General features: G+C 47.5%; 2 protein-coding genes across 2 annotated transcripts in view; both read left to right on the top strand.

Annotated features, from left to right (window-relative positions):
* Positions 1 to 3,879, top strand: part of LOC131262503 (angiopoietin-1) — a 7,623-nt gene extending 3,744 nt beyond the window's left edge. Inside the window, 4 exon segments of the mRNA XM_058264523.1 lie at positions 2,967 to 3,098; positions 3,181 to 3,368; positions 3,434 to 3,620; positions 3,694 to 3,879. Of these exon segments, the coding sequence (XP_058120506.1) occupies positions 2,967 to 3,098; positions 3,181 to 3,368; positions 3,434 to 3,620; positions 3,694 to 3,879 (693 nt within the window).
* Positions 3,880 to 7,538: 3,659 nt separating this feature from the next.
* LOC131266144 (VWFA and cache domain-containing protein CG16868) lies at positions 7,539 to 12,987 on the top strand. The gene is made up of 4 exons (XM_058268511.1): positions 7,539 to 8,151; positions 8,233 to 11,175; positions 11,669 to 11,948; positions 12,008 to 12,987. Exons 1-4 carry the CDS (start codon positions 7,594 to 7,596, stop codon positions 12,955 to 12,957), a joined length of 4,731 nt encoding a protein of 1,576 aa, XP_058124494.1. The 5' UTR covers positions 7,539 to 7,593; the 3' UTR covers positions 12,958 to 12,987.
* The last annotated feature ends 1,082 nt before the right edge of the window (positions 12,988 to 14,069 follow it).

Raw genomic sequence — 14,069 nt, 5'->3', positions numbered from 1 at the left:
GAGGATTTCCTGCTGGGTAAAAGGTACATACAATCATGGTTCATAAAAGCGTGTGTTCCATAGTGTGTTGAGGAAATCTCTCTCGAAGTATTATTCTTCAGTAAGATGGGCATGTCTTCATATTCACTTTGGAGATAGTTTAAATATTTTACTGAGTATATGAACTAAAAAACTAAATAATAAATAAAGGTAAGAAGGACTCGAACGCCTTCATTGTGCAACGTGTCTGGCAGAGATTAAAATACGAAAGGTCTGTCAAATAAATTTCGCCAGTCACGATCCCATTTCCCTCCCAATTAACGTTCACCGGCCGTTCATTGGCCGTTTGAAACATTTCCAATCCGACTTGCAGTCGCCACCCTTTGGCGTGTTTAAAGGGACCCGAAAGGTGTCGAATCCCTTGCGAAGTGTGCGTACGGCTGGTGTCCAATTCCCCTTTTCCTGCCTCCCGTCCCCATTCCGCGCCGGCAACGAAGAGCCAAAAAAGGGTGTTAATAAACATTTCAACCACGTTATCACATCGTATCGTGCGGACGCGCGCGCTTCGGACCGCAATCATCGCATCGGAACTCCCGCTGTTCGGCCGGCAAAAGCCGTAAGGGAAGTCCGGCCGGGCTGGCCTGCTGGATGGATGGGACGGATCCGCCTAGCGGAAACGAATGGCCTGTGGGCGTCGCTCCGGGAAGGAGTCACCGCCCGGCCGTCCGAAAGGCGTGAACGGTTGAATGGCCAACGGGCGAGTGGAAGGAAGGTGCTAAATGGATTATCGGTTCCCCAACAAACACACACACACACACACGCTGGATGGCTAATTGAATGCTGTGGGAAGTCAATCGGATTGACATTTGGCTAAACCACGGATATGGATCAAGGACCGCGGGTGGGTTCGTGCAGCACTTTGGAATGCTTCCTTTCCTCCTCTTCCCGCCTCCGGGGCACGCCCGACGGTTGAGACAAAAACACGACTTCTGCGCGCGGGAATATCGAATTAGGAAGCATTTCCATTCGTTACCGACCATTAATCGTAAACGCAATGCGATGCAAACGCAAACGGTCAGTCAGGTTTAAAAGGTTCCACTAGCAGCCAGAGTTTGCCAGAATGGCCGGTAATAACGGCGTATTAAACTTTACTTTCGGTTTCTGCTGGCGAAAGAGCGAACAGGTTTGTTTTTGATGTACATGCGCAAAACAGGCCGGTACCATATGGCGGATTCTAAATCGGAGGCCGATTTGGCGTTTGATATCAGTTGAGTACGCAACAAGACACACTTTAAGTGGACAATAATGGGTTATAAATTTTATTGCCTACACAAACAAAAATAACATACTGCGGGCAAGTGTACGATTCTTTTCTTTTTGCTTTTTGTAACATATGATTTTATATATCGCAATAAATGCCACTCCGATTTGAATATGGTAGTGAAAGGGAAATACACTTTGGTACGGATTAAATTAGACATTAAATGTCAGATCGCTTGGAACAAAGAATGTGAATTATCCCACGCCTTTGGAACTTGTAGAGCTGTCTGTTGTTTCCCTCAAATTGTTTGAAACTCTAATGGTAAATGTTTCTAATGAAGCTGTTTACCAATCCAATTTCATCTGCAAATATATGGCCGTCGGTTTCAGCTGGTAGATGACGACGCGGTGACAACGATGGGTCAAGTAGTAAAATGCTAATCCCGTATCGTATGCCAACATCTTGTTACTATACATTCTATAAGAAAAACACAAACTAAACCAAACGTACGAAAGGTCACCGGAATAATTAAATCCCACCCCAGAAAAGAAACCAGAACGAGATTCGACGCAGCGGAAATACCGTACGAGGAGCCGATGTCTGACCTATGGACAGGTTTTTGGCCACGCAGAAAACGTAGCATCATATCATCCTTCGCTCTTTCGATGCCATTTTCACCCGATACGCCATTTTTCTCCTCCCCGTCCGTCGCGTGTGATCGCATTTGTCACCAGAATGGCCACTGGGGATTCACCGTTCGGCTACGCGGTGTTTTCACCATCGGTTCTAACTGCCATTTGAGAGTGTGTGTGTGTGCTCGGTTGCTCCGGATGATTCCCGATGCTCCGATCGAGTTCATGCCGACGACGACGGATGGGGCCGAACTTTAGCATTTCCCGACCTACGGCCGATGCGTAGAAACTCTTGCTTATCTCAGGGCCCCGCTTTTACAAATCCGGTTTCTGGACCGCGTTTGGTGCTCGAAGGCGTTATAAAGTCTTTGAACTCTGTGCCTCGAGCCATCCAAGTGTTTGGCTTATGCGATCGATTATTTTTACTGCTCTCAGCTCAGGGAACGAAATGGAAGTCGATAAAAACACTATCTATGCCTGCGAAGTTAAACTTCGGGAAGATTCATCACCGTCGTCAAAGGCCATATAATATTGTAGCAATTTTCCCGTGACCGATAATTCAAGGGCATCCGGGGCCCGTCTAATAATAAGGAAGAAGCCATCGATGCTCTCGATTAGTCACGTTCGGTTCGTAAGATTGATAGACGGTAAGAGGATGTAAAGTAATCCAACTCCTCCCACCCCGATTACGTTCACGCCAACCTTGGATTAGGCGTTGAAGCATTAAAAGCATTGAAATACGGCTCAATAGTTGCATCCCCGCTGTGCCCGTGGCCTGGTCCGAGGGGGGGGCGAGAGTAATTGGTAGGTCATTTGTAGCTGACCATGCCACATGCCGAGCCATCATACACTATTTATGTGCTAGCTGATGTGGGATTTATTTGAAATTCGTGACTCGATAAAAAAAAGAATCGTTTATCTATTCGTTCTGAATGGTCAAAACGAAAAAGGTCCATCTGTCTATATTTTATAGACTAGTTAGTCGATCATTGAGAACCCATTTAAACGTGTTTCTTTTTAAAGAACTTAATCACACCAAAACCGTACCGTGCCTTTATTCATTCGAATGTTTCCTTCTGCTTCTATCCTCCTAGGGCTATTCCTGTGTCGATCTGATGAACGCCGGTATGCGCCAATCGGGTGTCTACTATCTGCAAATCCGCGGTACGACGTACTGGTTCCTGAAGGTGTTCTGCGAACAAGAAATCGCTGATGGCGGATGGACGGTATGTAAAGCTAAGGGGGGAAAATTATTTTTTGTGAAACGAAAGATAAAAAAAAACTAATCGTACCCCTGCTGTCGTATAGGTCATTCAACGACGTGACGATTTTGGAGATCCGCGCGAAAACTTCAACCGCGACTGGGCGGACTACAAGAACGGTTTTGGCGATCCTGCCAAGGAGTTCTGGCTCGGAAATGAGAACATCTACATGCTGACGAACAACGAAGACTACTCGCTGCGGGTGGAGTTGGAGGACTTCGAAGGAAACAAGAGGTACGGAGAGGGGGTCTCTGGTGCTTGGGTGCAGTCGTTTACTAAGTTCTTGCTTGTGTTCACAGATACGCCCAGTATTCGCACTTTAAGATCCACTCCGAGCAGGACTACTACAAGCTGGAAATTGACGGCTACGAAGGCAATGCCGGTGATTCGCTGAATGACCCATGGTACGGTTCCAACAACAGCCCGTTCTCGACGTACAACCGAGACAACGACCGAAGCTCACTCAACTGTGCCAGCATGCTGAAGGTAAGACTCTGCGCCATCTCGGGATGATCCTTCAATGGATTTGTCTAACGCACACTTCCCTTTCTCGTCACAGGGCGGCTGGTGGTGGAAGTCATGCGGACGAGGACTGAACGGACTGTATCTGCACGATCCGCAGGATCTTACCGCCCGGCAGGGCATCGTCTGGTTCCGCTGGAGAGGCTGGGACTACACGCTCAAGAAGGCCACCATGATGATCAAGCCGAAGGGTCCGCAGCCACAGGTGGCCGGCACGACGTAATAGTGATACTTCCGTGACACGAATTGTACAAATTATTACCGTTTGTTTTCACTTGCTCCTCACACTCACACTACCCTAAAACACACACACACACACACGGAGACACGCATATACACACACATCCACATGCGCACACTCATCATCAAGTAAGCATAGAACATCACCACAAACTCATCGAAAAGGAAAAATCAACTCCCCATCCAGACGGTGACCATCCGCAATTCATCATTCTCTCATCCTGCACTGTATCCTTCCATTATCCCGAGCTTTTCGTGTCCAAACGCACACTCGAAAGTCAATGCAATTTGGATCGAGTAGGCGTACCGTTGTCACAGGAACGTTTTCCTTTCACCACGCGATTCCGAAGCTTCACGAGGAGCTTTAGTAATTGATCCTTGCTTTTCATCGATTCATCGATCCGACATCCGACACCTCTCACATGAAAAAGCGACTGAACTTGAAACTCAGTAGTACTGAACGAACTGCCCCGTTTTTCCTCCGCATCCGAGTTGGAGAGAATTAGTGACCCATTCTTCGTTCCCCACGTTCTCGACGACTCGTGTATTGTAATCCTTCATATTGTTTATTTATTAAATTTAGTTGAAAATCAAGCAGGGAAACGAGACGGGAAAAAACCAGCACAATGGAATGCAACGGAAGTGGAAATTGTACCGGGGACCCCTGGATCCCTGTTATCCCTGGAGGAAAATGTAAACGAAATGTAGTATAAAGACGGTCCCTTCTTCAAGGACTCATCAATGAATTAACGAACCCGACACCCTCTCTCTCTTTGTGAGGACAAAAATTATGCCAACAGCGCGAAATTTCTTTTCTTATCCTATAAAAGATGGTTTTTATAATGTAGACGAAGAAAAGATGAGGACAAGACAAGACGCCTGGGTGTTGAAAAACAAAACAAAAAGGGCAGGGCAGGGTAAAAGTAAAAAGCTTTTTCTTAAACAGTAAACTCTCTAACAAATTTCAACGGAGACACGATAAGGGTTTGTATGTCGATTTAACGAGAGCTGCGTTTAATACGACTCAATTCCAGTTCAACTAAGACAACATATGTCTATGTGTCTAATTTGTTCGCAAAGGCACCGCCTCCGGAGGCGGAAAATTGGCAGCCTCTGCAGGGCCGTTGAAACACGTACCATTTTTCATCGGTTGCCTCCGTTGTGTGGTTGCGAGGGGGGAAAAGGGTTGTTCCCGGATCCTTGCCGGAGTGCCCTCTTCTGCGCCACTCACTAATTGCGTACCCTCCATCGAGCACGATGATCGGATTGCCCGGCGTAGCAGTTCCGCGAACGGGAAAATCGTTCCATAAATCATCACAAATTGAATGTTATTGATCAGTTCGAACACCGTGCGAGTGCCGGCGTTGACCTGTAAGCGTTTATTTATCTCCCGGCTCGACGGCTCTAGAGTCTCGGGTCGGTTTGGGGCACACACACCGCTTCATAATCGCCACGTTATTGCCGACTTTTCGCCGCATTTTTCCTTGGCAAGTCTCGCCCCTGGGCCGGGGCTTTTCACTCGATCGAATGGTACGATCGGTGGTGCTCTGGTTGAGAAATCATAATAATGATGATGATAATAATCATAAAGTATCCCCGTGTGTCGACGACATCTATTGGCAAATCGATGACGACTTACGATCCGCTCCGTACTGCGCCGGCCTTACTCCAGCCGATGGCGCTCGTTTCAGCTTGTGCTCGGAAGGTTTGTAGGGATTAAGGGAATAATGCAAAAAGAAACCTGTGAAACTTTTCACCACTTGCTGCGGTGGTGCAATCCCTCTCGTCGGTGGAATGTGCACTCGGAAACGGCTGCCCACGTTCGATACCGTTTTCGTACGCCTCGGCGTACATACTTCGTGGTTAAAGAAGTTGTGAAACTGCGTTGTTTTCTGCTGTTCCGCAACGTTATGGGAACACGATTGGCATAGTTATACTTGTTCGCTGTTTGGCGGGAAAAAACATGTGGCACGCTTCAGACGCTTACACGCGGTATCCGATCACATTCGATCGCGTCCCCCTTGCGTGTCCTGTCGATGGGAGATTTTTTTCATTTTCCAGCAGACCACCACCAACCTTCCTGGAATGTGTCGGTTTAAAGCAAACGCTCGACCAGAGGCCTCGAGCTAGATATCGTTAAGTCTTGTCCTGTTTAGATTAACATTGATCGTTTCCTTCGGCAGTGGAGCGCATTCGTTCGTTCGATTATAAGATTTTCCGTTCACCCCGTTCCCCGTGTTGTTCACGTTATTTTCTGATCGAAAAATGACCCTCCGGAAAATCACGGCCGCGCTTCAAGAAAAGCGAAGAAACGACAGAAGCCGTAAAAAAACAACCGCATGCATGCATACATGTTCACACATCACACATACACAAACATGCAATTGTAAATATCGTTTTAATTTAATAGTTGATAGAATGTTTTATATTGAAATAAATATAAAAATCCTCCGAAAAATATATTAACTGAAGTTTCATTTATTTCGAGTTCCATAGCAAGTGTACATAATATCACAACACAAATGGTATACCGCAAATTATGTTCAATATTAAAAAGAAATTTTTTTTTTTTATGCAAATTAACGTTCTATTGGACGTGTGAAAGTTATGCATTAACATTTGGTAGAATTGTTCAGCCTTAAGAAATAAATGTGATTGAAAAAGTACCTGACCAGTCAAAATGACTGGTCCGGTAGTTCTAGTGTTAATGTTGTTGTATGTACACGAGCGATGAGCGATAAGGAAGATAACTCCTTTTTTTCAATTAATGTGGTAAATCTATCTTTAAGTATACGTCTAAGTTTGAAAAATTATGCGAAGAGTTCCCACAGTAATTAAGCAGAATACTAGTCGACATACGTCTCGTATCTTACCCTTAAAATGACAATGCTAGATGGAAATCTCTTGAAGCGAATGGGAAGATCTCTTGATCTTCGGTACCCTGTACGTTTTGTCAAAGGAACAAAAGAATAATTCCTCATCTGTTCGCCAAGTAGATACATCAACAATGTTACCTATAAAGAATTTCAGATTCTAAACTTATAACCATTTTTGGTTACAAGGATTTTCAGATGACATCATAACAACAGCATCATTATTTCTAACTACGACACATGATATTCCAACTGCATCAGTTGATTTTATAACGCGATCATGTTCATTAATGTTTTATTAAGAAAATGAAACAAGATGGTTTGGAATCTAAAATGAAATGCAACTGAAGTTGAATTAAAAAACATAAATGTTAAATTGTCATGGCAAAAACTGTAATCTGAGTAAAATGTTTACCTGGCCAACGATGGAGAATAAAAGCAAATTTTTTACCAGTTTTGGTCCTTTAAATTTGTGATAGTGTTTTAAAAAGATTTTTTACTGATTTTCATAGCAAAATCGTAATTGAATATTTGGTTAATTTATTATTGACAAACAAATTCAACCAACTACTGTCAAACTCGATTCAAAATGGCTGACTGTCAAAATGCTACGAAGCCACCTATTTATTCAGTTTCTTTGAGAACGCACAAGAAAGTGCTTCGTTTCCTCATTTAATGTTAAAATTTTCAATAACACGCATAGTTAGACGGTGAAAAGTGTGTTTCCCTTTGTTGGCCGGCCCTCCATCGGCCACGCAAAACGTGTGGAAACGTGTGTTTTTTTAAATCGCGGGCGCGCTGTTTGTGCGAAGTGAAAATGAAGAATGGTGTTTCGCGCTGGAGGTGCCTGCGGAGTGAAAGGAATTCCGAATTTCTTCACTCAACCCGTGTCGCAGTCGGCCAGGGACTGTAGCCAAAATTGCACTGCTTATCAAAGCTTTTCCACGGAGGAAAAATATACCACCGACGTTAAGATGAAGCGCGTACCGCACGCCAACCAGTATTATTATGCTCCAGTGGTGCTTTTGTTGCTGCTGGCCAGCCTTGGCGGCCAGTGCCAGGGTGCCCTAGCGCCCGCCAGTACTATTTTTGTAAATAATATAGTTCCACTGATAACGAGCAATGTTAGTGTTAGTGTACCGATAAGTTCCGATAACCACCAAGTGCCTTCGACGGTGATATCATCTCCGTTGCCGTCGACAACATCATCATCATCATCATTATCAACACCAACCTCAACGCATGCCGTGCCAATCGGTGGTGGTGGTGGCCTTCCGACGCAGGCCGCAACAAGTGAATATGGAATCCAGGAGTTGACTAAGCGCCTGGAATCGACCTTCGAACTGGTTCGCGGCGAGGAATTGGATGTTGTTGGCGTGCAGGTAAGATTGGTTTTCGATTGGTAAACAAAATCTAAACATAAACAAACTTTTCACATGTGAAAATCCATTTCTTCGTTTTAGAAACTGTACGACAACATGGAAATCACGACAACCGCACGAAATGACATGGATTTGCTGGAAAAAATTGCCCAAAAGTTGTCCCGCAAACTCGACCAAACGATCTCAGTAGTCGAGGAGTTGCGTCGTTACATCCTACAGACCGGGGCCAAGCACGGTGCAAAGTATAACACTCTGATCAACCCATGCCCGTACAGCGAACTGATAAACCCTTGGGAAGACGAAGCACCGTTCGATCTGCAAAGCTTCATCCAGAGCACCAAACTGTCGAATGCTTCGCTCGGAAAACATTTCTCCCCCTCGGGCGACGCCTCGGCGCTGATGAACGCCGGTTCCGGTGGAAGCAGTGGCACGGTGGGGCCCGGTGGCTTCCTGGATTTCAGTGCCTTCCCAACGAACGCCGACTCGAACCGGCCACGGATACGCATCACCGATCAGACAATCGACGATAACAATGCCAACCTACAGCAGCGCTTTGGCGAACAGAGCGCCGTGATGGAGGAAAACTATGTCAGCTTTCGGCAGCAGTTCTTTTTGTCCTCGTTCGATCACGCCAGCGCGTACAAATGTCACTACTACCCGCGGGACGGCCGGTTGAAGGCACTGTACCTCTCGACGGTGCGCAGCAAACACGTGCTGATACTGCTCGACATCGGCAGCACGATTACGTTCGATCAGCTCGAGGTGGCCAAGGCGATCAGTAAGTTTGTGCTGTTTCTGCTCAACGAAAACGATCGCATCGCGGTGGTGGCCATCGGGCAGCAGGGAGTCGTTACGCCGGCGGATTACTACGACTGCCGTACCGGGCGTTTTGTTCGCGCGACGATGGACGAAAAGGAGCGAATGGTCGAGTTTATCGACTCGCTAAATCGCACCAAAACGGCCACAGACCATGCGGCGGGGTTCCAGTATGCGTTCGATGCGTTCGCCGAGATATACCGGGCGCATGATGATGAGGTTCCCATCGTATTCCTCTACCTGGGCCGTGCGTTGGTTCCCCCGGGATCCCCGATACCGACGAGCGTGATGCAAACGATCCACGAGGGACAGACGCGCCTTCCGTATCCGGTCATTATCAACAGCTGCCTCATTCTGCTCGACGAGCGGGAAGTGGCACAGGAGAAGCAATTTATTGCCGACATTACCACGCAGAACTATGCACGGTACAACCTGTCGCAGGTGATCTATCCGGCGGGAAAGATGGTGATGATTTCGAAGCACTCGTTCGACGCGCAACGGTTCATCGTGGCGCTGATGGAACCGTTCCTTGGCGCCTCGCGGTTTATCGAAGAACACCTACGTGCGCATCTGCCGTACTATGATCCATCGCTGCAGGACACGGTCGTGACGTTGAGCTACCCTGCCGGGGTGCATGGACTGGTCGGGGTTGATTTGTATCTAAGTGATCTTGCGGAACACGTGGCTTACTACCGGCAGCAGGATAGTTCGTACGCGTTTCTCATCGACCTGCAGGGTAACACGATAATGCATCCATCATTCCCAAGACCGCTGGCGGCCCGCGGAAGTTTCTTCGTAACCAACATTACCCGGCTCGAGCGCGAACACTTTACGCCGGCGTACAGACGAATGCTCGTCGATCCGGAGGGCAACCTGAGGATCAATCACTATGGAACAAACCGCACGACCGGATACTACTGGAAACGGGTGCATTTCTACATCGTGTGCATCGTGCGCACGTTTGACGCGGACAGCGGAAACTCCATCGAACCAGGTGGTGCTCGCGATCGGGGGAATCCACAGGTGCAATATCTCTACCCGGTGGCTGGCGGTGGACGGAGCACCGTAGAGTACAACTTTATTGCCACCAGCAGCATGACGACAAGGAACTTGCTTTCCGCACTGATCTATCATCGGATCGATATTTACCCACCGCAACTGCAGCGTCCTTCGGGGGATATGCTCCACCCGAACGGTGATGGTTCGATGTGCCGATTGGTGAAGCAGCTAGCCCTGGCCGATGCAAGCACCCTTTACCTGAGTGCATCCTCTTTCCAATCACCTTATGCACACATTCGTAACAACCGCGAAGGCTCGACAAGTGAAGAGGACACCGTGCGCACCATTCAGAATATCATGGCCTACCTGAAGGACACGTACGGAAAGCTACTGTTTGCAAACCCCGGCCTACAACCGGACGTCCGCAGCGATGTGCTCGCGTTGCTGCAAGTGCTCTACGACTATCGCGTACGCCACGGCCAGAGTGACCTTAGCCGATACATCGTGCGACGGTACGCGGCCACCGTCAACGGAGTGCTGCAGGTTTTCCCCGGTGGCCTACTGGACAGTGATCTCGAGCCAACGAAGCGTCCGTGGTTCGTGAAAGCGATGGCATACCCGGGCCGGTTGGTCGTGACCCAGCCCTACCTGGACGCGGGCGGTGCAGGGTACGTGGTCAGCGTTGCGTACTCGATTTTCGAAGGCAAACCTCGAGCAACCAACTCAAAGGACGATACGCGGCGTACGAACGATCGAGCGATCGCGGTCGTCGCGATGGACTTCACGCAGGCGTTCTTCTACAAGCTGCTGCTCGATGCGTCGGCCGTCTGCTCGCTGGACAACATCAAGTGCTTCTTGATGGACGATCGGGGTTACCTGGTGGCCCACCCGATGCTGGTGGAAGCACCACTGCGCCCGGGGAACACTCGCCGCCCGGTGGAACACATTACGCACAAAGAGTCCCAGGTGGCCAATGATATTCTCAATCACAAGCAGCTGGTCACAAAGAAGATGTGCTACAACTACGTCAACCGGACGGTGCAGCGATTCTATCAGTTCAACATGAGCCTCGCCGAGACGGAGGTCGTCACCAATCTGATGTATGGCGAGAAAACGAAGTACCAGATTACGCTCATACCGGGCACGAACCTGTTTCTCGGCATCGTCAACTCCACAAACGATGGTGGTGCCTTCTGTCCGTGCAGTACGGTAAGCAATCCGTTCTAACCTACTATAAAGGTTCCCAATTATTGGCGATCTAGTTGTTTCTATTGGGATTGTTACTACTGCAGCATAAAACTTTAATCGCGTTTTATGAAAGTGCGAACTTTGGTGCCAGTGTTATTTTTCCAAGTTTTGTTGATCATATGAATAATTTACGGTTTATATGCCCAAAACGAACCAAAAACAAAACTGTGTGAATGTATAATTTATAACCGATTAATTCGTTATCCAAATGATCAGATAGTTCCTTAACTAATTGTGGTTGGTGTAAACAAAGAGGAGAAAATCTGCAGAAAAGGGCAATCAAAGCACACTAGATCAACTATACTGCGTAAAAAATAGCGATGAAGGATCCACCAATCGCGCCACAATACTTGGATAAAAATAATCCGGGAAAACATTTGACTATAAACATATTTCACCCACCAGTTTACTTCTCTTATACCACAAGCATCACTAAGCATTTCTTCTTTTGTAGGTTGGAAATTCGTGTCTTAACTGCAACCGTATGGAGCAAACGGAGTGTGAATGTCCCTGCGAGTGTCCACTGGACTACGGCATGGGTGAACCGGATGGCGCTGGTTGCTCGATGCAACCGAAGCGTCCCAAATCTGGCGGTGTATTTCCCGTGCCCCTTTGTTCGCCTCTTCCCGAGGAGCTTATTTCGATGAGTGCGATCAATATCGAGACGGACTACGAACTGAAGAGCTGTACCAATGTACACTGTGAAGACTATACAACGCAGAGCGAGTGTTTAGGTATGTTACCCGAAAACCTTTCAAACTAGGGTTGAATAATGTGTGACTTCCTTTTTCAGGTTTGGTTGGATGTGAATGGTGCCAGGTGGATGTGGATGGAGAAAACACGCTCACTACACCCTTCTGTACGGCGCAGTTGGCCTGCTTTAATGGTGTCTTCGGAGCGCCTACTCCGTACGGTGATGCAGCCTACAATGGGAACAACATGGAGTCGATCCTACCGCCCGCCTACAGCTCGATCGGCCCGGTTGCCGGAGCAATCCTAGCGCTCTGCATCGTGGTCGGGTTTGCGATGTACTGCTTCCGGCAAAACACCGACCAGAGCGGAGCTTCGGAGCAACTGTACGACGATCTGGTGGTCGATCACTGCCACGGGCTTCCACTGTCCCGGTTCGATCTGGATGATGGCAGTCCATCCGATGACTGTGACATTAGTCGCACGAATGCCAAACAAAACCTGCTTATGAACGGACAGCACAATGCCAACTACATGATCATCCCCAATGTGGCCTCCCCGTACCAGATGTCGGCGGATTATCGACGCCCGAATGGAGCCGGCGGAGGCGGATCCTCAGACCACGGTTACTCCACCATGACGCACCACGAGGAATCGGAGCACCTCTGTCTGTCGAATGTTGATCCGCAGGGCGCGCCAACTGGCCACTCTGCCGGTCATGCTGGGGCCGGAGGGAAACGTCTCTCGATGTCGGACAGTGCCTCGATCAGCACGTCCGTCTCGAGTCCGTACAGTAATCATACCGGAGGGCCGGGTAGTTCATTCCTTTCGAAACCACCGATGCTAAACGGCGATACGAAGATCGGCCCGAACGCCGATCGTTTCATTGATCCGGCGGCGGCACAGTCGTTGCTCCCATCGCCCACCTCCGTATCGCGGACGGGTATGTTTGGAGCAACGATTCTTGCACCCGGCTCTCCCGTTGCCACGGCCCCCAGCGGCCACCACATCCTCGTCCCAGTGACCGTCCATAGAAATATGGAAGTGTCCTAGTGGGATATCAACAGTGAAGGTGGTTATACGCCACCTAGGCTTTGGCATTTTGCGCTTGGACAGGCAGCTTCAACGAATGCGCTTCCATTACATCCCCCTCCTTGATGGTACTTAATGTTTTCTTTCGTACCAGGCAGCTAAACAAACGGCAGGTTGTGTCGTTTTAACCCTTTCCGCGTAGTTTGTGCTGTATTCAGACAAAGGAAAAGAAAAGCGGAAACGAACGGATACTTAGCATACTTAGGGTAAGGTATTCAATTCGTCCCCAGGAATCATGCAACGAAAAACAATATCACCTCAAACCGACTGAGACTGAGATTGCCCTTGAAGAAGAAAAGGATGCGCTGAAAAGGAACTAGCTGCCAACGTAGTAAAGTAGCTTATTTTTAAACATTTACAACGGTTTGTAGTTGTTTTCCCTAACTTTCGTCCTTCCAGTACGCCAGACGCTTGCCTTTTTAGCTGTTAAAAGTATTGTTTTGTTAAGGATTAGGAAATAAGAATACACGAGCGCACACGTGTTTTTGTGCCGCATCATTTAAATCTGTCGTACCGAGATTTAACCGTATACGTTATCGTTGTTGCTTGTACGATTGTCCGTAACATGCATATTTGCTACGTCCAGTAGTAAAGTACCAGTTAAAATGTCCATTTACATGGAGCTATTCAATGCACTTTGTTCACATAGCTATTAATTAAGGAAATGTTTGTGCTTCCCCGTTTTTTTCTAAATGTGCAGCTTTTTGTGGAATTATTTTTATTGTACAAAGTGTCCATCTGTCCTGACCATTTTTAGCAGTAAGTGACGAACATATACCTCTAGCTAAGAATGTATTTGTAGAATTTCTGAGCAGTACGTTTTGCAGCTCTTGCAAGAAAAAGGGTGCGTGCTGTACTTTACATGAAACAATAAAATTATTTAACAGATTTCAATTGAAACATTGTGAAAATTTGTATAGATTTCGTGCACAAAATAACGGCCCTTGTTGTTTTCGAAAACATCGTACATTCGAATTTGGTTCTTCGAACATGACACCCCTTTGGAAAAGGGGAGGGAATCCGACCGCTTGTTTTGATGTAGCATTCCATCCAGTTTACATTTTCCAAAACAC

Source organism: Anopheles coustani, chromosome 2 (assembly GCF_943734705.1).
Source record: "Anopheles coustani chromosome 2, idAnoCousDA_361_x.2, whole genome shotgun sequence".
Classification (NCBI taxonomy): Eukaryota; Metazoa; Arthropoda; class Insecta; order Diptera; family Culicidae; genus Anopheles; species Anopheles coustani.
The sequence above is the reverse complement of the archived record's forward strand: the minus strand, read 5'-3'. Positions and strand labels throughout refer to the sequence as shown.

What these genes read in the sequence shown, in the direction of transcription:
- LOC131266144 (XM_058268511.1), top strand. Translation starts at nt 7,594, where the DNA reads ATGGTGTTTCGCGCTGGAGGTGCCTGCGGAGTGAAAGGAATTCCGAAT. An exon ending in CCTTCTGTCCGTGCAGTACG is followed by an intron (nt 11,176 to 11,668) that starts GTAAGCAATCCG and finishes CTTCTTTTGTAG; the next exon opens with GTTGGAAATTCGTGTCTTAA. An exon ending in AACGCAGAGCGAGTGTTTAG is followed by an intron (nt 11,949 to 12,007) that starts GTATGTTACCCG and finishes TTCCTTTTTCAG; the next exon opens with GTTTGGTTGGATGTGAATGG.